Genomic DNA, 25,877 nt, shown 5'->3' with positions numbered 1-25,877 from the left:
TTGTTAAATGGTTGTCGTGTCATTTTTCCTAAAATACAATATTCACATAATGGTTGTTCAACTGTAATATTTTTCAAATTGCTCATCCCTAATACCATGTCCTTTTTAATTAAATCTCTTAAACTATTTAAATTTAAATGACCATAACGTCTATGCCACAAATTAATAGAACTGTTTACCGAATTTGTTTGGTTACATTCAATTTTATTTATAACATTAAGATATAACTTAATAATATATAAAGATCCTTCATTATGTCCAAGCATAATCAAATTATGTTTAATATTACAAATTTTTACTTTATTATTACAGAATGATACATTGTATCCTGATTGTTCAATTTTACTTACTGACAATAAATTCCTCCTCAATTCTGGTACATATAATACATTACTTATTGTATGATGACGTTCGGTGTTGAAAAAATAACTTTTCATATGAATATTTCCTATACCTATTGCTTCCATTATAACACCATTTTTAGCTGCTGATATCTTAATTGGGGTACTTAACTCTCTATACTCACTATATATGTCTCTATTATTAGTTAAATGTTCTGAACAGCCTGAGTCAATATACCACTCTATTTCTTGCTCATTATTTTTACACTGATTTATTTTTCTACACATAAATGCACTATAATCACTATCACTTTCTGCTATGTAGGATCTATGTCCTCTTCCTCAAGTCAAATACAGAGGTATTTGACTTCTTCCTCTCTGTATTGGTCCTCTTCCTATATTTGCTCGTCCTGGTTCTGTATGTTCTCTATATACTTGCCCTCTATTATTTCCGTATCCTCTATATACTTGTCCTCTATTATTTCCGTATCCTCTATATACTTGTCCTCTATTATTTACGTATCCTCTATATACTTGTCCTCTATTATTTTCATAACCTCTATATTCACTGCCATTTCTATTATTCCAAACATCTTGTGTCTTTTCATATTGATTTCCTTTATAATAACATTGATATTTCTTATGTCCTTTCTTTCCACAGTTGTAACAATTAAATGCATTCACCATTTCACAGTTTTGTTTAAAGTTTTGTTTCTTTTTCTTTTCTTCTTCTCCTAATAAACGGTTTTTTACAAAATCTATTTTTAAATCTTCTATTGTTTCTATAGCTGTGATTACCGATTCATATGATTTGGGCATTGACAATATAATATAATTAATTTTTTCGTCTTCGGTTATATTTGTACCGGTGTCCTCCAATTGTGAGAATATTTGTTCAAATGAAATGAAATGTTCCTTTAATGAATTGTTTTCATTGTATTTAATTTCTGTTAATTTTCTTCTTAAATATATTTTGCTTCTCGTTCCTTTTCGTTTGAAATTGTTATTTAAATTTATTATCATATTATATGCTGACTTATCTTTTAAATATTCCAGATGACTGTTTGCCACGGATTGAATAATGATTGATTGTGCTCTTGCTTCCAAATTTTCGTTTTCTTTGTTTGAACTGAACTGCGTATTTTCTATGGCATCTATAAGACCTTGTTCGCGAAGTAATGCTCGTAATCTAAATATCCATGCGTTATAATTTTCACCATCGAATTGCTTCATATTATACAATTTGAACATCTTGATTTTTATTCAATTTAATTTTTCTTTTGAGTAACAAAATGGCGTATTGCGTCACCTTATTCAAATTGTTGATTTTCTTTTTCTTGCGACTTCTGGGACCATGACCTGATGTTTTCTGTGGTTATTATTGCAGAGCGCAGTGAATTAATGTATAATAAAGATGTTTAACTTGTTCTAATTATTTTATTTAATCATTTTACTAACAACTAGGTACTTACACCTACATTACAGAAACCAGAGAGAATGCATAGACAATGAGTTACAGATTAGTAAATCTTTCTGTATCACCACAGATTATACCTTAACAGCACACATAAATAAAGTATATCTCAAAGTAGGTTTTTGTAACAAAAATATTTTTGGAATGCGGTAGAACATAATGTTTATTATAAACAGTATATCGTATTCTTGCTACATATAAGTACACACCTAGTGTATGTTCTGATATAAAATTTATGGTTTATAACGATTGATTTGTGATAGTTTCCTGGTACGCTACCTACTAGACTCGTTGCTACGTATCAAAACTCAGAAGCTGTGGCTGATGTAAATATACACCATTACCAGTGTTTTGTATATTTTTGTTCACTTTTGCAAATTATTTATGAGATGGTGTTTCCCAAGATATGAATTAGCTTATATATATTATATTATTTACATTTTGTATTTTACTTAATTTATATTTTAATACAGTAAACTTTATCAAGAAATTATAGAGAAATATAATCACTCTTCTTATTATACCTTAGCGGAGATTAAGTATAAATATAGTTACCCATATAATTTTGTATTACAGGTAAATGTTTTAAATTACATGTTTATAGGTATAGTGAACTAATTTCTCGTTGAAGGCAATAATTGTTAGCTTGATCTCCATGTCAATTAGCATTATCGACTTAATGTTAGATCACAGTAAGATACTACTTACATAAATGCTCAGAAACTGCAAAAGTACCACGTACACATTTATAGTTCCTAGTAGACATTTTGTTTTTAGTCTACAATATCATCATTATCGTCATCAGGTTGACGCAAATAATGCATAGTACGTACGTATATTGATACGGCCTGGTGAAGCTTCTTCTATTTTGTTAAAGAGTCCGACTTCACTGTTGCCGATAATACCTACACAGAAGTCTAAAGATACTGCTATATCTAATCGTGTAGTAAGTGAAACTTCTATTATAATTTTAAATATAGACGCCGATTAACACATATTACATATGTATTGCAAAGCATATTACTTTGCAACATATATGTACTTAGTTGAGCATTAACCAGAGTTGTTTAAAAATGTAAAGAATTTGAGGCCATGTGTATAAAGAAATTTGGCTCATACTGTATTTATAGCAACATAGACTTTCGTGTGAATAACATTATACATTTTTCGGGACATTGTGATCTACCCCTACGGTATATATTACCTCCGTACAATATAAAATTTGTGCGGAGCTCTTTAAACGAATAGCATTACTCTACTGTTTCAGACTTATGTTAAGAAATTTAGTTACTATATGCCATGTTACAAATGTTTAATGTTCTGTCATTTAACAGCAGTATGAAATATCAAAGTCGACTTATAATCTATGATGAAAGCCTTATAGAGCTTTAGCTTATAGAGATTTCCTTTTCTTGGCTTTAATATTATGGAATATGATTTTAACGGTAAAAGTATTATGAATAATTTATTTCGCATGATATAATCATATTCTTAACACAACTTCAACACTTACAAGTTCCAAACACAATAATTCACGTATACACAGCAATAACAAACAAAGTTAAAATGAAGTACCTAATTCACTTGCTATTCAAACATTATCAGAGAAATCTTCATTAGGCCCATATAAAATATAATCAAAAATCTATTTATCTTCGTTAAAATGATCGATACGGCCTGTACTTAAATTAAATCTTAACTGTGCGGGCCAAATGGGAATTCCTAACCCATTTCATTAATGCCCTCTGATTGTAGTAGGGCACCCAGTACACACTCTGGAAATTATTATCTGGAATTCGTTTAATCTTTTCCGTACACAAAGGGTTTAATGATAAACGTAAATTTATTTCCCAAATTATATTCTTTGTTTGTCCGAGAAATGAGCACACGGTAACCTGTGTACCAGAGGCTGGCTTGTGGCTTTGTTTATTCAGTGTTGAAACTACTCTGACGTCATGTCTCGTGTAAGTACATACGTTTGCGTATCAACGCTCACACTTTACGCAACTGTTAACTTGTATTTCAGACACTATATAACCATTTTACAGTGACTATGAAGCTCTTTGTTTTCTAATTACATTTAAAAAGACAATGTAATACTTAAATATGCATGAATACTAAAGAGCCATAAACGGCAAGTAAATGTCGACCTCACAACTGCTACTAAAGATAGTAGGTACGCGTTTAGTAAAAAAACATAAAGTAGTTAGATTATCCATATAAGTACATATGAAATGCATGAGTGCCTTGTAATAAAATAAAAAGAACCTTGTAGACTTTACTTTAGGCATTAATATCATTAGTTTCCTAATACATTTTAAGATAACAACTCAACTGCTACTTATATATTATGTGCTTTTGTTTATAATACTTAACTAACGTAGTAAAATACATTTGTTCGATCCTTACGTATAGATGCGAGACCTAGTCTCTGACCTTAAGGCCAAAACATTATAAACGAAACTAACACTGTAGCCTAAGCTTCCATATTGTAAATGGAAATGCAGCAAATATGAGTACGGATAAAAGTGATATAGCTTCGAGTCAGGACTCTTCTAATTATTATTATTATTTAGAATTCGAATTTTAGAACTTCACTAAATGGAAGTCTCAAACATTTTTTAAGTTTGCGTAGTCATTCAGAACGTAAATCAATGTAAATAAAATGTTAGCACTCTGTGGTCCTTAATTGTATACGTAGTACCTATACTACGTATGGCATTGACAAGTTAATTGCTGGAAGTGTCAACGGTTGGAGTGAGTGAAAAGAATAACGTGATGAGGGGATGCCGTCCGCCTCGCGCATCTATAAGTCAAGCTGTCAAAAGCGGGCGCCGAGAGGAATACAACCGGGGGTGCCTACCGTACGAAGATTCTTCAATACTTCTTCAAAGATTCTTTGGTATAAAGTAAATAGTGCAAGGACATCCTAATTCTCGTATAATTATGTATGAGATTTAGATGTACGGAAATTAACAAACAGGTAATTCATAAATTTCCCCAGATCTAAATCTCATACAAAATTGTAAGAAAATGTGTTAATATTTTTATTTTCAATTTTTTATATATTTATATATATATGTCATCCCTTACTATAGAAATGGCTGCCGTAATCAAATCCCTCTCCCTTCCCATTTGGTTAAAATATCACTATGTACGAGGTTGGAAAGCCAATATATGAGATTTTTGTATACGAGAGGTAATAGGTTGAAATTTTTAGTTTAGTTTTTAATGGTAATCCTGTTTCTTATGTGTATGTGTATGTATTATAACTAGCTTTTAGCCTTAGCTTTCTTGTACCTTATTATTCGGTCTTCCACCATTATATCAGTGTTGTGTACAAATATACTTGTACACAACACTGACTGATCACTGAAGGCACTTTCTACGGATATTTATTGTCACAATCAAGCTTTAATATCTTTCAGTTTTTATTAAAACTCTACATAACATATCAGCTGAGGATGTTGATTTGTTTTAGTGATATACAAACAGCAAAGCTTTTTTTAATTCACTTTATAATCCCCACACATTTTACAATATATACTAATGAAAGTAATATAAGGTTACTTATTTAAATGTAAATTTTATCTTTTTTATTTCATTGTAAGTATACATAAATCATAAAAATTCTGTTATTTGTATTATTTGAATATTATACACAAAATGAAAAAAATATAAGCGTGTGCAAAAATATATTTTAGAATTAAGTATAACTGGTAAACGAAAATAGTAAGATTGTACTATACGTATTTTTTTCCAAAATATTATTTAATGAGACTCAGATATGCAAAATATCGTTTGTTTCATGTATGCATTATAATTAAACATTCAAAGTAACAGCGAATTATCTAACTGCATAAAACCCTATCAATAGGTTTTTATGAGACAGGGAATTAAAATTGTACATATCTTCTATGTATATAAAATATGGACCATAATTATAACACAATCCAATGTAACTTGCCAATGTGGTAGCGGGGTTATGAGCCATGAAAAATAGAGTACCTATTATACCATAAAGCACCACGATGAGACTTAACAACGGACAATAAAATTTAGCACTCGAGAAGGTCAGTGGCAAAAGTGACGTACTCGTAGTTACTTAGATACATAAATTGGCGTTCCGCGAGAATTTAAGTGAAACGTGCAAATATTCAAGTGAGAAGGATTATAAAAAATACACCATGAATGAAATTTTATTCTGCCTATAGCAACACGAATTCTAAAAAGGAATAGGAATTCCATGGGATCGTATGTGTTTATAGTTTATATTGTAAGCAGTAACACGCTACGGCTTGCCTGGGTGTTCATAACTAACTTTGTATATATTACCATAATACAGTCAGTCTATGTTACTTTAGAATAATGTATCAAAACAAATAGCAAATAGATTTCCCATATCTTTTTGCTATTTGTTTTGATTAAGCATTAATCCCGGTATTTAGTTCTTCGTAGCAAAACTCGTTCTCTCTCTTTATTACATTAACATAGTATTAAATAATTAATTTGATGTATTATAGTGTATCCATTCTTTGAAATGACTAAGTAGAAAGAACGTATTTCTCTAGGAATAATATAAATCAAGTTAATGTACTCTGTACGTGGATATGTATCTGTGAGGACCTCCCACGTTGTATGTGTGCAGAGAATTATCATTTATAAAATGTCTGCCCACTACTTACTCTAACTTGAGCATTCAAAATAATTGGTCACCACTCGAGCGCAGCGAGGAGGTAAATAAAACATTTTACTTATTAACCGAACTATTACGCCTTATTTCTAACCACCAAACCACATGAATAAAGTTTATAGAAATAGATACCCACAATTTCTCGCTCTACTGAACTGTCGTGTTATGTGTAAAAACCCAATACGTGCTTGTACTCTTATATACTGTAAAAGCATTCGTGTGAAATTATTATTATCTACTATCATAACTACCAAGCGCTGAACAAATAAATCTGTTTAAATATTGTACCTGTACAATATTTTACGTAGCATATCTCACCGCAAGGTTATTTATTACGGTATTAAATATTTTTAATAATGATATCTATACCGTAAAAAACGGTAGCGAGAATAATTTTTTTCTAGTCTATATATGACTCAAAAATACAAATGTGTATTTGAATCTAATGTTTTGCAATCATTTATGGCTGATTGACGTATTTGCATACATTATATAACCTTCAGATAGAGTTTCCTTATTTATATAATAATTATTACTCTATTATTATTCATTCATATATTAAAATTTAATAAGAATATATATATATATATATATATATTTTCAATTAATTGAAATACAATCGTGTAGAAACTATATGACTCTTAAATATTGGGATGTGTCCGAGTATTATGACGCTTTGTATTTATAATTCGCCTCATTCTCATAGATAAATATAATTAGATCGGAATTAATGTATTTTGTTACCAATGTCTAATGAATTTATGGCTTCCTTATATTATAGGGGTTAAAAATATATACACATTGTATATTTATGAGCATTCCTAATAAAAAAAACCAAACCACTCGAAATAAGTATTATTACGAGGACATTTAATCCAACAGAAAAAAATGTCAAGGGTTATTTTTGCGGTCGCATTGTGCTCGGTTCAAAGTCCCATAAATCTTTTTCCCTTACACTATACTAAGTTATGACTTGAGTATAGAATGTAACAACCAGGTGGTAGGAACTATTTTTACTTCACCGTTTATTACCAGTGAGAGCATCAAATTTATTTTATTAGTAATATTCAAACGTTTGATTCATGGTAGGATGCCATTCAAACACGTATGAAAGCGTTTTGACGGCGAATTTGTTACAATTATAATCGACCATTAAACTCATCGGGTGTAATTGAATTTGGACGAAGAAGCCAGAAATAAGTGCTTTCGAGACATGGGGCGTCGAAACAACGCTATTTATCCGCCAGCTGGCGACCATGTTTAGCGAAGCGCGATATTTTTTGCAAAGCTTTGAATAAACTTCAACTTGTTTTGGATTTCAGTAACGAAATCTTAGATACATTTAAAAAATAGTGAGCGCAAACTATAGACAGTGACGTTTTGGTAAGTTAATTGATATTAAAAATTATGCACATAATTATCCGGTCAAGAACGTGTCGAACACGCATTAATAGAATTTCTAGTTGTTTTAGCGTTTGGGCTTATGTTTGTGTAAATTATAAATATGAGAAGAATTTTCAAGAAACAAGTTTCATATGTTGAAATTGGTATTATCTTTTGCTCCACGTCAATATCAATAACTTACAATGAAATGTTTCTTATGCAGCTCTATCACCAGACACCATTTCGATACTGACTTATTAGTGTACACGTATGATGCTTGACGAGTTTAAACGCAACAGGGTTACGATGAAATATGATGAGATGTGAAGAGTGGCGGCGGCACTTGTAAAATAACTTAAATAGTAAATCAAGTTACGTAGGTACTGCAGTCTCTAAAAACCGCAATTCCATTATGATGGCCCGCCCACATAATGAATTGAATATTTTATTTGCTGTAGGTATATTAACTTGACGTAAAATTTTCATGTTTACATATTTGTTAACAATATTATAAATAATTAATAACAATAGAGCACATAAATAAATTTATTTCATTTTAAATTAATTTGATTTGAATATAAATTAAACATTGTCATTGTATTAAACGGCTAATTGACTTTTCTATTGGGTACCTGTTTAAAATGTCCGACGCTAATGTATTGCGCATTATGTATAATGAGGCCGCTCCTGCCGTTCATTAGAGCATCGTTACTCAGGTAGAGGTACTGAGGTACCTGTAAACTGACCCCGAAGCACGCCGCATGCCCGCTGCCGAGACCATGTTTCCGTTCAACAAAACGCTTTGCGCCGGTTCATAGTTACGCAACATCCGCGTGCAATCACCAATATGCTTATTGAAAATGAGGAATGTCTTTTAATTGCTTGTTCCGTAGAATTATTCACTAATTAAATGTAACTAATAATCTATGTATGTATACTAAAAAAATCTATAGCTGCTTTGCCATAAACATATAGTAGGACTTTAAGTACCTATTCACTAAAAGTACTAAAATTTTATGTGCATCATTTGTTTACAGTATTAAATCATATAAATCCATATGGGTAACTAGTGACTAATCTATGCTCTAATTAGTCGAAGGTCATTTGAAATTCTTTAGACAAAGAAACTGACTTCATAGAGACTAACTGTATGATTCAAACTTGCATGAAATATTACAGTAGTAGGTAGTTGCAATAGATGAAGCAACGGGTATCAACAGAGGTATAACCGGTAGTCAAAACTATATACAAGTTTTAATTCTCTCTGACTGTCCAGTATAAAGCTAAGAGTTAAGATGGACTAATTAGATAAGACACAGAATACAAAATAAACACAATAGAAAATACCTAGTCCAATAACATTGTAGAAGACTAATCAATTTAGATTTTCTTTGTCTGAAATCGATTCTTAATTAGATCAACATGAAAACAAATTACAGTGTCTTCAGTTTTATACTACACCTAAAATTAATAAGAAATCACGATAAGAAACAACAAACGAATTGAGAAGGGAATATATGGGTGTACTGAATGAAAGTTAGAGAACCTAGGTATGCCATCTAATAGGGATTAGAGGCACACTACTAAATAATGACATCAATTTTGTATTTGTCTTGACACCATCAACATAGGCGCGGATATTACGACGCAGACAATAAAGTCTGATCACGTTAGATTACAAAAAAGTAATGAGAAGCCAATTTTGATAGCCTGATTTATTACTGAATTGCATTTGATATTCAAATAACCACCCAAAACGAGTATCACAGCAGAGACGGCGCGACGGTAGACCTTGTGCCACGATGAATTTGGAAGCTTAGCTATGTCAGGCAAGTTATAGTTAACTTGTCTGATTTTAGCTATTTTGTCCACAAAACAAAAACGAATAAAAGACACCACTGACTATTTTTGAAATTAATGTACGTAGTGAGTATTATAAATATTTTAATTCAATATTATAATACATTTTGTTATTATTGTTATATTATTCAATTTTATAAACCGCACTGTTACATACCTACACGTTAGATACATTTAAATTATCAACATTTCCATATTTCAATTCGAGAGTTACCACAATTATAACTGTTGTTATATATTAATTGCGTCTTAGTGTTTATTTAAAAAAAACATTACATTATTACATTGAATATGTTATATAGTACTCATCTTTTGTTTTATACTTGTGATGACAAACGAACATAAGGCCATCCAATGGTAAACGTATTATCGTAAGTATCTATAGACACTGCAAACACCAGTGTCACTTACACGATGCCGATTTTTAAGAAACTTTAATATACCTACTATTCTTGAAAGTTTCTGTAACCACTAGAAAAACCTCGACAAGTAACCCATTCAGCGATCTACGTATGAACGAGAAGAAACTTCTGTGAAACCATAATATCCATGACTACTCAGGTTTCACAAGATACGAGGAGGAAGTAATTCTCTATTGATGGTAAGTACTGAGGTAGTAGAAGATGGCTATAAGCACTGTGTCAAACAATTTCCTTGAACACAATCCGTTGTATATTTGGGAGAACTCACAAAGATAGGCGAAATGTCATCTCAAAATGAAGAGCCCGATACCACCTATGCATCTAGAATTATCATAGCACATCTCCGAATAGTATATTGACGTTTTAATACCTAACTACTCTAATTATTAAATCTAGATTAATTTTCTAAAGTTCTTCACAGTTGACTAACCTACTTGTAAACTCTAATGCACAATATCGAATTGCAGGCAGCGATGCGTAACATTTTTTCGGCAATGTCCAGCAACCGTGATCTCCATCAATCATTACTATAGTACCTAATTATTTGTCGTTTTATACTGTATAACAATATTGCATAATACGGAAGATACGAAATCTAATTGCGAGTACTATAACATGGTTTCTCCAGTAGACCGAAATATGAAGGTATCAAGTAACCTACTTACTTATCCAACCCCAGGGACGACCTCTACGATAGTAGAGCTTTGTATGTCACTTGAATATGTAGGTACCTATCTATCAGCAGCTTTTTTCTTTTCTATTTCTACCAAAATCATGGGGGTAGACATTTTCTTCAATTACTTAGTTCTTAGTACATTTTAACAATAATATAAAATTACATTTATCTTAATTTTCGCAATGAATAAAATAGTACAGTTAAATATAATACCTATGTATTATAGTAATAGGACTCCTCTATTTCGTGAACAACATTAAGATAATATTAATAAAGATTATTGTGAAGAAAATAAATGGTGGTCCATCATGTCGACAAAGTTCAATAATAAAGCCAGTTGCATCTGTTTCATAGATACATCAAAAGAGCCGACTATGTTGAATGGTTTTGTTGTTCGCAGATAGGCGCATACACACATCTAATTAAGTTATATATTAAGACCGAAGGCTAGCTAGTAGACGTATGAATAAATAGTTACAAAGAGCCCTTTCTTTTGATGCTAACAAGAGGATTCACAGTATTGAATCAATTATTTACAAATCATTGTGCATGTAGGTTACATAAATACATACGCATACATTATATCATCATTACATACAATAAAATAAAGTCGCTGTTGCTATCTGTCCCTGTCTGTTTAAATCTTTAAAACTACGCAACGGATTTTGAAACGTTTTTTTTAAATAGATAGATTGATTCAAGAGGAAGGTTTATGTGTATAATACATGTACACCTAGGCGAAGCCGGGACGAGTAGTAGTAGTATATATATATATTATAGTATATATTCGACGACCTCGGTGGTCTAGTGGTATATATATTTACGTCCGATGGTCGCGGGTTCGAGCACGGCACAAACATATTCATGAGTATATATATAATATGTATGTATTTACGAAAAAAAAAATATATTTGTATATGATGGCGCTGTGTGAATTGTCCTGAGATATTATTATTATTATTATATGATACAAAAATAATAGATAAATGTACCCTTTATTGCGATCAATTTTCGTTTGTATCCTGTATTTATATGTATGATTGGAATCTTATCTAGACACAAACTTCTTAGCTTTCTCCATGGATTCACCGCGCGGATGCCGGGTCCATCGTATGGTATAAAGAAAAACTCAAGGCAGTTCCTGGGACACGCGACCCGAGTGTATTTTTCTGGGGCCCTTTGCCGATGTACAACACACATCACGGCTAGTGTTTCTCTCCCTACTCAGCCAAATTTGGTAGGAGATTGCCTTGCTTTAGGTACACGCTCTAATATAGAACCCCTTGCAGTTCTAGACAGGCCAAGATCTTTTAGAAGATTTAAAGACATTTTGCTGATATTCTCTCTCCTATTTCGACAGCATATAGATTAACCATTTAGCCATTTTCGTTAATTCGTTTATTCGTTCGTAATATTTATTGTATGGTCTACCAGTATTACACGTAGGTAGGTATAGTTTTTTTGAAACATACTTTTGTATTACCCTATATTTGATAACATAATATCTCTTTTAAGTGAGTGACAATGAACTTGAGGTGATGATGTTTACCTACTTGCAGAGGCGTCAATGGGCACAGGCCCGGTCGTGGTGTGGTGGGCGGTGGCGCACTTGATCTTGCGCAAGTATTCGGGAAGCTAGTACCGGGCGTGCTCGAGCGCATGCGACATCGCTATGAACTCCACAATACATTAACATTCTACCGTTAACTCTACTGCCTTGCCAAGGTAACCTCACTATGCCGTCCATACAAAACAGAATTGTTGCCTATACCTAGTACTTACAATTGCTCAATTCACTATTTTATGGATCATTTCAATTGAGTGCTTCGACTAAATAAATTTACAGTCTTAGAAGTACTAATGTGAATGAAATACTATTAAATAATTAATTATTTATACACAATTACTCATTAGGAATAATTACGCTTAATTAATTTACTGTCTGAACTTGAATTTATAAATAACTAATAATATACACTAAAACTAGTATATAATATAATATTATACTGTTCAGTAAATTCATATTTATACCCAAAATGAATTTTATAAATAATTGTTACTCAATAAACTTAAGTACATAAGTGTCTTACGTAATAGATAATAATTATAAATGATGTCTTTCGAGAATATGACACATAATATAATTACTAAGTAAATTTATTTATAGCCATTTCATTTAAAATAATGTGTAACAAGTTTTTTTATTGTTATTATTAAATATTAAATAACAAGAAAAAAACTTGTTACGTTTTAGTATTCGATATAGCACATACAGACAAACATTAATCCTAATTGGAATAGCAAAGAAACTGAATGCTTACCTTATAAGTTGACAAGAAATGGCAACCGTTGTATATATTCTTACAAGTACTTGTTAATGGAGGGAAGAGGATTGTTAGTAATGTGGACATATGTCCCCATTGCTAGCAATGTGCCATGACAGGTTGACCTCCACGCTGTTCACCCTGGAAACCATCGTGATAAATTCCTGGTGAAGTTGTTAGGATAGGCTAACTGACCTGACCTCATGTTCATCTCATCATCCTCCACTGTCGCCACAATAGTGTAAACCGTTACTGCAGGAGGATGAATCGATTCCATTACCATTCTTAAAAAAAGTAATTGTAACTATACACAACGGTTGCCATTTACTGGTACTTACAACACTACGGGGACTTCTCGTATCTCCGTATCCGTTAATTTCACTGTCTTAATTCCCTTTTTTAAAAAAACTGTTAGGGGGCTGAATATGGTAAGAACAGTAAGACGGAGAAACATGAACTTTATGACTTTTATTTAAAAAGAAATATTATCGAAAAATATATCGTTACTGATGATAAACCGCTGATCATGAGTATGTGCGGGTCTGCTGCGTGCATACCATGCACCCGATACTATCACGCGGTCTAAGGTGCGGTTCCAAGTGGCGACTTGTAAGGTCACGAATACTTCGGAAACGTCCTAGTACCAGATACTAGGATGGATTTCTCGGTTATAGTGTATCTAATAAATATTTTTCTTATAACGTATTTTTTTAATGCATTTTAATGGTATGGTTCATCCGCCTACACTAACGGTTTACGCTGGCGGGGCACCAGTGGAGAATGATGGTATGAACATGAGGTCAGTTATACCATCGTTGTAAATTCACCAGAAATTTATCACGGTGGTTTCCAAGGGAATCCAACAGCGTGGAGGACAACCTGATCTGATACATTGCTAGGAATAGGGTCAGCAATCCACCTTTCTAACAATTCTCTTCCCCCTCTCTGTACAGCATATTGTTATAGCCCATAAAATAAAGGGAAACGTAAATTGCTAAATATATATATAAGTATTTCTTCACTGTGAGTTGAAAAATAAACGCGAAAACATAGCATTGAGTCTATGAAAATAAGATTGTAATACCTAATTATATTACATAAATATTTTCATATTACTCTAGTCATTTATTGATAACGAAATAACATAAGACACCTAGCATTTACAACTTGCACAATATTTAATAAGCAATCTACGTTACACCAATATTTGTCTATACTTTTGTGGGTAGCTAACAAGCTGACGCTTTTGTAGATATACATACATATAAGAATGCTGTGTGGTGTTATATGTTTTGGTAAGGCATAATTAGGACTATAAAAAATATACTACATATAGTGTATGTGGCAAGGCAAACCTATTATTTTTTATCTGTTATGATAGAGATTATAATTTTTAGACATCTAATGACGAAGTAAGAATCCTTTAGCAAACTGCCTAATCAACGTGATAATAACAGGCTAATGTAGATATTAGGCCGCTATTACTCTATAGGGTATTGACTATACACCAACACGGACCAATCATAAGATGTTGCTAGGTAATTATGGTAATAATGATAATGATTTACTACCACGTTTTAGCCCTTATTATATTATCTTTACGCTAAGTTCCTTACGAGGTAATCAGAGGTAACCGTATGTTAGAGAAGGTAGAGTCTTTTCAATTTTCATCGTCTCATGATACACTCTGTTTTCGAAGACACGTGACTCCACCATCAAAGTGTGCACTAACTATTTGATCACAATATATACTGAATAATATAAATAAATATACAATATTACTTAGATTAGTGTGAGTCTCTCTCCCTATACCTTCATCCAAACTTCATCCATCCATAATCTTATTACATGATTCATATCTACTTTGTAATTTTATCAATAAGTACTATGGACTTCCACATTTCCAAGTTAGACGGGTTACAAAAAATCTATCGTCAGTGAATACGTCACTATTCGAGGTGACATGAAGATAGAAATGAAATAGAATCAGTAATGATCTCTATACAAAATCACATCTGGGTGGCCATGCGGCACCACTGCACCAATTATATCTAATTGTACTCATTAACTATGAATGCGTGGGAAAGGGTATAATATTCCTTCTGATTCTGATAGAAGCCGACATATCCTATGCCTCACTGAACTTTCTTACTTGAAATTCGAACACACAGTACTGAAGTACTTTTACAAGTATGTGTAATGTGGGCTCAGTAAAACAAGTGCAATATTTGCAGTGTGTATATATATATCCTTAATCCTTAATCCATGTCTCATGAGATAAGCAAGGTGTAAATCTAAATCAGGTAAATAAGCTCCTAATGGACATACCGAAAACTACTTTTTCGAATAGGTTAATTAGAAGATAGATGTTAGGTAACGTACAAGATTTTTCTATTGTTGTATAATAAGTAGATTGAATGATTGTATGTAGGTGATTATCGATTAATTAATGAGCAATTATACAGCTAAGAATAATTTTATTATACTAGAATGCTCTTTATTGTTATCGACCAACATTTAATTATTTATACGTATATATGTACCTAATCCAAATTAACAGTTTGAGCCATTTTACATAGCTTTGTTACATCTATACACCTATCGATAAACGTTAGAAGTTTCCAGAAATAGCCGAAATTGTGGATCAGGTATTCGTAGTTTCTACAAAATCAATTCAATGGCTTTTAATTTACGTGACATGAAGAGAAAAAGTTCATTTTGTGATATGATATAATTTTACTACTCGTCATCTCCAGGGCCCATTATAATTTAAAAAAATCTATATCTCTATAGAAATGAAACTTATGGGTTGGAATAGTTAAAATGTTAAGAATAATTATTAACTAATATATAAAATTTCTTACATCTTACAGTTTCATTTTTTACAGCCACCTACTACGCCTAATGAAATAAAAATGTTGTTGTGTAAAAAGCATAAAATATTAAAATGTTATTAGAATTCCATAGAATTGAATTGAACATTCCATAGTATAAAGTTGTGGTTATGTTAAAATAATACATACAAAATAAATAAAAACAATAACATACTTGAAATATCAAGTGCAGCGGTCCACTGACACGGCACGTTGGTGGTGGAGCTTCATAACCCCACAAGCAGTTCCAAGGCATCTTTGGCGCATGTTTCAACTTAATGTTATCATTATCTTAAATGTCTTTATATTTAACTAAGCGCACAACACTTTGCAATTTGTCTTACAATTTTTATTTAATCCCAATTTATCATAAAAATAGAATCATTTAATATTTTACAAATTGAATGTTGTGTATACTACTGTACATATCACGAATGTTATGGGTATAAAAACTATAAATGTATATATAGCACAAGCGGCCGGCCGGCTGCACAGACAAAGCAAGACTAAAGTAGAAAAGTATCTTGTAATGTTAACCGCGCATCCAGCTGATCCCAGTTTCATCATCATCCACTATTACTTTAAACCACTAATAGGGTATCTATCTACAAATCACTTGATTGTTTAATATAGTAATATCTATACCTATATTATCAAGTATTTTGAATCAACAACTTTTTAATGTTATTGAAATAGCTTAATGGTACATAACTTTTAAAGCCGATTAAAAATGTCACAAAAACAAGCAATTGCAATTACTTCATAAAACTAAACGTTTAAAGGTAAAGGTAACAGTCAGGTAAATTTTTGCAAGTTGACTGTTCATTGAATATCCTTTTTTTATAACATTTTGAAAGTGGTCAAACTTATTCAAATAATACAAGATTATAACAGTTCTGGTTGTACTTTTAATGTTAGCAAAATGTTAACTATGAAATACAAGAAACCTCTTCTTAAATACGTTATATAGGAATATATTAGTTAACTTTCAATACTCTTCGGTATTAGGTTGATATGTCACCCGTTATACCACTTATCACAACTTAAGTCGCTCGTCATGCATTAATATCAAGGCATTTTATGGACATGACATAAACATGTATACAACACTTTAAATCCATTAAAACAAATCTCAGGGATTATGTGCGGCTACCAGCATTATCTTATAACGATTGTCCCGCTATAGCTCTCAAATTGGTGGAGTTGGAACCAGCCCCATATGAATTTTATAATGGGTTCATTGACTATTACTATCTTAAAATTTTGATCGTAAAATGTAGAGCAGTACAAAACTGAGAAACTACGACGAATTATAAAACACTAAACAAGTATATTCTACAAAGAACCTATTGTCATTTTAAATTCCTAGAATATAATTAAACAATACTGCTTTAATAATTAATTAATTAATAGTATTTATAGTTCAATGAAAATTTTGTAGAGATCCAGATTTTATTGCCATAGCTACGACACAACGACTTCGGTAAAGTTTTATAAACAAACCTGCAATATAGAAGGCAGAGGTGCGCTAACCACAGGCGGCTGCTGCCGGTCCCGCGACCATGGGCAACTCCAAGGCATATTTTCAAAGTTATTATGATCCTTTTATAATCAGTCTTTGCACTATTGACCCTTTACTTCTATGTTACAATTATTGTAGCACTAAACACAGATGTAGAATTCTACGTTAGTATATAGAGCATACTGCAGTACAGTAAAAAGTCTTAAAGCTATTTACAATTTAGGGACCAAAGGTTACGTATTCCCATGTTTCTAACTAACGTTTCGTATGATACGAGCGTACAATACCCGTGCAACAGGATAAAAAAAAGGTACGCATGCGTGCGTACCGTCGACCGCGCGTGTCGGGACTAGACGACAATCGGCTATCCGGACTCTCCAGGCCATATTACACCATCCCAAACACTCCCGACCTAAGCTCCCGCCGACAGTCGTGCGCACGCCCGCCCCCCGTCAAGAATACGGACCACTAAGAACTGTAAAAAATCTTCCAATTCATAACAATGAAACAGTCTCATTTTGAAATTGATTTTCTATAGAGTTTTAGAAAACTTACAAAAGTACCTTAGACTCACTATTACGTAATAACACAAGTTCCATCCTATTAGCGCCTTGTTAGAATAATATGAAGTGGTACATTTACCCCTAAAACTTATTTGTCTACAACAATGTTAAATTGAAAGAATTTTATTTCATATCCTGGACTCCGCTAGTATTTTCTTCAGAGACGATTTACTAGAGATTTTTCTTCAGATTTCATCACGACTACTATATTTGCCGATAACATCCCTATCTATTCTATAAAACAAAACATAAGAACATAAGCAAAATTTGTGCCAATAATGTAATTCTCAAACAAGGCAATTGTCCCTCGGTGTTTGAAGATTACAATTCTTCCTTACACAAATATTGATTTACAAAATACACTAAGTTATTACAATTTATACATACAAGAGAGAAAATCTGTGTGAATGTGCCGAATCCAAATAAATACATAAATGAAATATTTTAACCAACACTCTGCCATGGTACCTATTACATAAACAGGAATTCACAAATATCTGGCAATAGCAACAGATAGGAAATACATATATAAAACTGCATCGTAAGCAGCAACAGGGACTGGAAACTGACCCGATTAGAATGATAACTGACAATTCATTGTTATATTAAACGATTCGACATCTGTGTACAACCTAAGATGAAGAGACAACTCTCCTATAAGGTATTAACTCAATCCACAAGAATACGTTTTACCTTCATTTCGTTCAAATAGGTGTACTGTACCTAATGCGCTATGCAGCTGCAAAGCTGCATAGCGCATTAGGTACTGCTTGACTTGTACTGCTTCGAAATATATTTTACGTACTTTTGCTTCTATCATTCCCATAGCAGCTATGAAGCAGCATTTTGCGTACTTTTGTTTTTATCGTTCCCATAATTCCGCAAACTAGAATATTTGCCTTTCGCATTAGAAATTATGATAGAGTTAATTATTCACTATCACGTTTCCATCACTGTGGCTATACCTTCATCCTGATATTAATTACATCGTGTCGGTAATAACGTATTCAAATATTTTCAAACTCTTACATCTATCACTCAGTTCCAGCAAATTTAGGGCAATTTCATGCAATTTTAACTGACCTCATCAATTAATTTACTCTATCGGCGGTGAATAGTTAATTAGGACAAATCAACTATAGCTTTATACCTACATCCGATAGTACAAACTATTCAGTTAATTCAGTACATGGGTACATTCATACATTTCAGTCTCACAAAATGAGTCAATCTGAGGACTGAAATTAATTTTGTACTTTTTTCCACAAAAAAAATTAAAAAGGAAACGATGTTTATAAATTAAGGTTCCTTAATGCTTGCATATCTGTGAAAAAAATAATTTCTGAAGAAATGTGTAAAAATTTTTTTTAATACAACATATTTTACTAGCAAATTTCATTTTGGCGGTTTTGACTGCATATACAAACCTGTCTCTATTAAATGAAAACAATTTTTATGTGAAACTGCAATTTATTGTTATTAAATAAATTCGGTCATAAAGACGGTACCAACTCTTATAAAACCATTGGTAATTGTCCTGTGCCTTAATTCGCCTGTCATTAATCGGGGTAGAGCTATTGGTAGGTGCGTTGAATTGTAATTTTCTGAATATTTATTTTTCTGTTACTAGGTGCTTTTATAATTTGAAGAAATCTTTCTATAACAGATTACATTAAAAAAGCACCTATGTATAATAAAAATATTAACATTTTCTTCTCGGTGGTTTTAGCTGTGCATGATAGGAACGTAGTACCTATATTAATAAAATGATTGAAAAAAAATCAGTTTATCGGCAGGGCGCGCTAAAAATGATGAAGAATACATTTTTCAGACTACTCTAACCTGTTGGCCTCAGGTGGCCTTTACAGCTTCATAGAATGTTAGGGGGCAAGTCCCGCCTGATGGATACGACTTTAGATTATGAAAAGTAAATATATAATTTATTTATATCAATTTATGAAGTACTTTATAACACCTACTTCTTTAAAATGAATCTCTACAAGAGGCAGTTTCATATCAGGTAATATATTACATTAGGTATCTACAATTGCAATGTGTTTTTGTAGTCTTGTACCTATATGTTCTATAAATATATTTATTGACTACAACCTCGTTAGAAATTTACCATTTGCTACCTGATGTTTGACACTCTTTTTTTTCCGAAAAATAGTTTTTATGTACCCTCTTTTACCACAGATCGTTCAAGTATTATTATTTTGTTATATTTGTAAATAATATAAATAGGTACTAACCTCAGTCAAGGCCAATGCAGAATTTGTTTCGTTGTCAGTTCTGGGATCACTGATACCAAAAATTTTTGACCACCATCTAAATAGCATTGTTACTCTAAATCGTAGTAGATTACAAAGAAAACACGTACTTATTAAAATAATTGCCAGTAACCATACGTTTTCATAATCTTGAATTAATTGCGGCAATTTATCTCGTAAATATATAGGCATTACTTAACAAACACTTTCTTTACGTAATTATTCTATCACTTTTCTATCTAACTTCCCTTGAAAGCTGAATGAAGCACCTCTCTACAGCCAAACATAGCAATCGAATGAACGATGATGCATCAACGCACTTATGTGGTTACTATAGATACTGGTACGTATGTACTATAACCTAGGAACTGTTAACTGAAATTAGCATCACGATAAACGAAAAACATCCAACTTTAAAATTAAAACAATTAGCATTAAGGCCAGAGTTTTACAAACCAAGCAAATTTCAACTAGGTAGGTTAGTGATTCAATTATCTAATATTTCTATTAGTCCACCCCTACCAAATATAATAACACTTAATAAGCGATATGCAAAACATTGTTTTTTTGAATTGCTGCAATTAGGTATGATTTTAAATAAGTTTTTATTTATATATGTCTTGTTTACTCTATACCCACTTCAAGTAATTGTGATACTTTGAGATTGTTCTTGTGTACTTTGAAATTCTTCAAAACACAGAACCAACGAATAAGGGTTCAGTATCTTTACAAATATTGTTAGCTATAGATCAGTACAGTTTAGTTTAACATTTATCCCTATAAAATAAACATTTATGAATCAAAGATAAAAAAACATTCTAAAAGGAACTTTTCTATACTTCGCTTGCTCATACGGATTCACCTTTTTTACGTAACTAAATAGATTACAATTATTGCTTTATTACTCATTGACAACTTCGTTGGTAGCGGGTTCGATCTCTTGCACGGTACTAACATATGTATTCATGAGTATGATTGTTTCTATTGTTCTGGGAGTTTTCTATGTACAATATATAATATATATATATACTTTATTGCACTTATTACATTAATAAACAAAGACAGTTATACAAAAATATGGGCAAGGGCAGGCTTATCTCTGCAAGAGATCTCTTCCAGCCAACCTAACGCTGTGACAGAGGTGGTAGTTAGCGGGCAATGATAGTGCTTGAGTTTTTGTAATAGATAACAATATTCTAATGTATACTTTAAAAAAAAGACTTACACACTCTAAATATATAAATAAGAATACAATAATAATAATAATAAACAACCGGGATCACTCATTTAGCTCCTAAGACGGATGATACCGCGGATCCATATAAATATCGCCCCATAACACTTCTTACGACAATATATAAGACGTTAAGATCCGTTCTGAGCGCTAAGATCTCTCGTCATATCTACGAAAACAAGATCCTATCTAGAACTCAGCAGGAGCGGTAGCCGCGGATCGAAGGAGCTTCTCCTCATTGATGCTGTCGCTGGCCAAGTGGTTAAGCGGAACCGTCGGAATTTCTCCGCCGCTTGGATTGACTAAAAAAAAGCGTTCGATTCCGTGCCCCACTCCTGGCTCCGGAGGATACTCGAGCTGTACAAGATCGACGATACGGTTCGGGTGTTCCTGGAGATATGCATGGGGCAATGGACGACGATCCTGACTATCCAGGGTGAGCGATTGACGGATACCGCTCCGGTCAGCGGTTATTGAGATTAAGAAGGGAATATTCCAGGGCGATTGTTTGAGTCCACTTTGGTTTTTCCTGTCCCTGAATCCTCTCAGTAATTTACTGGAGAATTCGGGGACTGGATTTAAGTATCGGAGAGGAGGTACACGAGTGTCTCACCTTCTGTACATGGATGACTTGAAACTACTAGCTCCGAGCGTCGAACGCCTGACGGAGCTGTTAAATATTGTAAACGATTATACCAGCTGTTTTAGGATGGCACTCGGAATAGACAAGTGCGCTGTCCTCCATGTGCAGAGGGGACAGGTCACTCAAACTGAAGGGATTGTTACAGATCCCTCCAATATCAAAACCCTCTCCGAGGCTCTCTCTGAAATATAACGGTATTTCGGCATATCACAAAACATCGCGCATTTTTGCGCGCCTTACAAGAGTACTGAAAAGTTCCTTGTCGGGTGGCAATAAGATCCAAGGATATAACGGCTGGGTCATACCCGTACTCCTTTATAGTTTTGGCGTGCTCAGATGGTCTCAAACCGAACTCGAAGCTCTGGATCGGAAAGTCCGCACAACTATGACATAACTATGACCTATAGAATGCATCATCCGAAATCCAGTCATGAGGCTGTACATCCCGCGGAAGGCTGGTGGTCGAGGCTTGTTAAGCCTTAAGATCATGCACAATCGCGAGATTGACAGCCTCAGGACATATTTTCTGGAGAACAGAGACGAGGGTTTGCAGGTTTAGAGAGGTCATAGAATGTGACAAAGGTAGCCAAAATACTCCATCAAGAGCTAGCTCTGAAGTACGACCTCGCGAATGAGAGGTTGCCGTACTTATGGTATCCATCATCACGGACAGGACCGTTCTTGCGAACAAACCTGATGTCGTGGTGATGGATCGGACACTCTCGAGGGTGTTTTTGGTGCATGTTGGTGTTTTTGGTCACCAAACCGCATGACGAGAACCTCGTGAAAGCCGAAACCGAGAAAAAGAGAAAATATCTCGACCTGGCTCACGTGGTGACCAAAATGTGGGGGGTGATGTCTACCGAAATCATTTCAATCGTCATGTCGGTGAACGCTCTTATCCCAACCAGTCATGAACAACATCTCAGACGGTTGGGATTCCGAGGCAAAGATGCAGAAAGCGGTGCTCTTAGATTCTGCCCGTATTTAGCCCGCTCTTAGATTACGCCGGTTTTTCTCCCTGGGGCCCTGAACCCTGGCCGACTGTACTTCTGCCGGGGGTAAGTTGCTAAAAATTCTCATCTCCCCTCTTAAGGAGAGGAGATGAGAATTTTTGTAAAATAATAATAATAATAATAGAAAACAAAAAGATCAAAATCAACAGAATTGAAGGCACTAGTAGTCAAGTAAAATAATAGCAGTACTTAGTGTCATCCATGGCTAGTGGAATGTCCTCAGTAATATTGAGCAGTGCCCCATAGTGCTGTGAGAAGGACGGATACCAGATTGGGAGGGACATAATAGGTAGTTGGCAGAGAAAAATTGATTATGGACAACTGATTCAAGGACTTTGGAAAAGAAGGGAAGAATGGATATAGGACGGTATTACAAGAAGCTAGTCGGATTGGAAGTTTTAGGAAGTGGAATAACAAGAGCCTTTTTCCATCGAGTGGGAAATACATTGCACGTAAGGGACTAATTTATAATGTGAGTGATTACGGGCAATATTTCCTCCAAAACAGGTAAAATCATATCGAAACATAAGTTATCACTACCGATGGCTTTGGTAGTAATGGAATGGATAGTCTTTCTAACAGCATCTACGGACACTGAACTAAAGGTAAAAGGAGAGCAGTCCGGTGGTATTATGTTAGAGATGTAACAGTGAACTGGCCATGACAGCGCTGCTTAAGATAAAGGGGGGAGTAGAGAAATGAGTGTTTAGTGTCAAGGTCCAAGTTATTTTGACAAATTACCCCCTAGTGATCAAAGAAATTGCCAGACTTGAGACTGGCATAGGTTTTGAATGGTGAAATGAATATAACGGCGTTTGTAATATGTATTTACAATAAAAATGTATCAGTTGTTATAATATTATTATTATAACAACTACGATATATATACGTATCTGGGAAAGGATTGTCAGTAATGCGAAACTAGTGATGCCCTTGCTATCTATGTATCACATGGGGTAGACTTCCACGCGGTCTCTCCTGAAAACTATTGTGGTTAATTCCTGGTGAATAGGTCACGATGGGCTAACTGATCTAACTTCATGCTCATCCTATAATCCTCCATTGGTGTCCGGCAGCGTGTACCGTTATCAGATGCAGATGCAACTCTCCATTACCATCCATACAAATAAACACTACAATACACTACTACGTACAATACACTACGTACCCAAGATTTAATACGTAAGATGTCTTTGTATAAAGTAGTCACCCTAATCACCTGATCACGATTTTAAAATTATAATTCCACAAAAATATAAGAAATAAATTATATAATTGCATTTACCTATGTCATATAAATAAAACACTTTCGTTTAGATATTAATATATTTTCGAATCTAAAATGTACAAAAAAATACAACTTAATGTAAGATAGTCAACACCTGGATTTTATCAATGAATAAAAATATTCGCATTTCGAATACATACTTCGAAAGAAATAGTTTCGGTTTCATTAATTGACAAATACCAAGTAATGGTAAATGATCCTGAACAAGCTACTAGGAACGAAAGGAGCTTAAGCCACACTCACATACTACATGGTTCTGTTAATTTTAACTATTTTATATGCCTTTTGGTTCTATCCAACTTTTATACCAAAATAATAAATTCGATTTCTAATATCAGGGCGGTTATGTAAAGGCTTTGACATGGTATTGGATGTACCCATATACAACTGTACAGTTTCATTTGTATCTTTTCTAAAATAAAAATAACGACCTATTTTAAATTTATTATTAAATCAACCATCACTTTATAACAACTTTGGTTGTGTATGCTACTCGTAAAAATATATGTATTTTAGCTATGTACAATACTATATATAAACATACATACATACAATGCGTAGAAATGCACAGCAACACAAGAGGCCTTAACTAACATTTGAAGAACTAAATAACACAGACTTAATAACCACCCGCAGAATATATACTGTAAAAGCAACGACTAGCTTTAATGAATAAGCCCTGTTAAAATTTATTTTACAATAAAAAAATCGGAAATAAATTCCAGTCCGTTTATTCTGTTTGTATCGGTTTGCTCTAAAACGACTAAGAAGCAAGTTTACCAAGATCATTCTGCGAGTGATAATATACCTAAAATCACTGTGCAGCGTCTTGGAAAAACATAATTAGCTTGTTTAAAACTATAAACAAATATGTAAACCTAAGAAATGTACATAATATATAAAAATACCCTTGTTCATAGACGACAGGCCAAGACATGAGACACGACTTTATACAAAAAAAAAAATAAATCAGTTATGTACGGGAAATGCCTCATTGTGTTAGCAACTGTCATCTAACTATAATAAATATTTATCACGTAATCTTACGTAGGGATTTTCAATAAACCCTACAAAAACTGCAATGAAAATCTATAATGCAATCAAATTTCATATCGTTGATAAAAATAAAAAAAAAATTAGAAACTAATTATGTTCTTTCCGTGTGAAACAAAGATTCCCGTACACATCCATGTTTCTCGGTACATAACGCCAATTTATTTGTTAGTCCTTTGTCACAGAGCAAACTATAGTGGTATAAAAATATTTCTATTAAATATCGACGTATCACATTTTTT

At 33.1% G+C, this 25,877-nt stretch overlaps 1 protein-coding gene across 4 annotated transcripts in view; it reads right to left on the bottom strand.

Moving 5' to 3' along the window:
- LOC131853675 (tensin-1) overlaps positions 1-17,649 on the bottom strand; it is a 108,362-nt gene extending 90,713 nt beyond the window's left edge. For 2 of the 4 annotated variants that reach the window (XM_059204663.1, XM_059204665.1), the window contains exon 1: positions 16,222-16,330. In XM_059204663.1, the coding sequence (XP_059060646.1) occupies positions 16,222-16,302 (81 nt within the window). In that variant the 5' untranslated portion in view covers positions 16,303-16,330. Of the gene's footprint in view, positions 1-16,221; positions 16,331-17,549 lie in introns of those variants that run through there. The other 2 variants (XM_059204664.1, XM_059204666.1) reach the window with 2 other exon arrangements.
- Positions 17,650-25,877: the final 8,228 nt, after the last annotated feature.

This window comes from Achroia grisella, unplaced genomic scaffold, assembly GCF_030625045.1.
Source record: "Achroia grisella isolate CSIRO2021 unplaced genomic scaffold, CSIRO_AGI_Agris_v1 utg903, whole genome shotgun sequence".
NCBI lineage: Eukaryota > Metazoa > Arthropoda > Insecta > Lepidoptera > Pyralidae > Achroia > Achroia grisella.
Note: the sequence above shows the minus strand (reverse complement) of the source record. Positions and strands in the feature narration are given on the sequence as shown.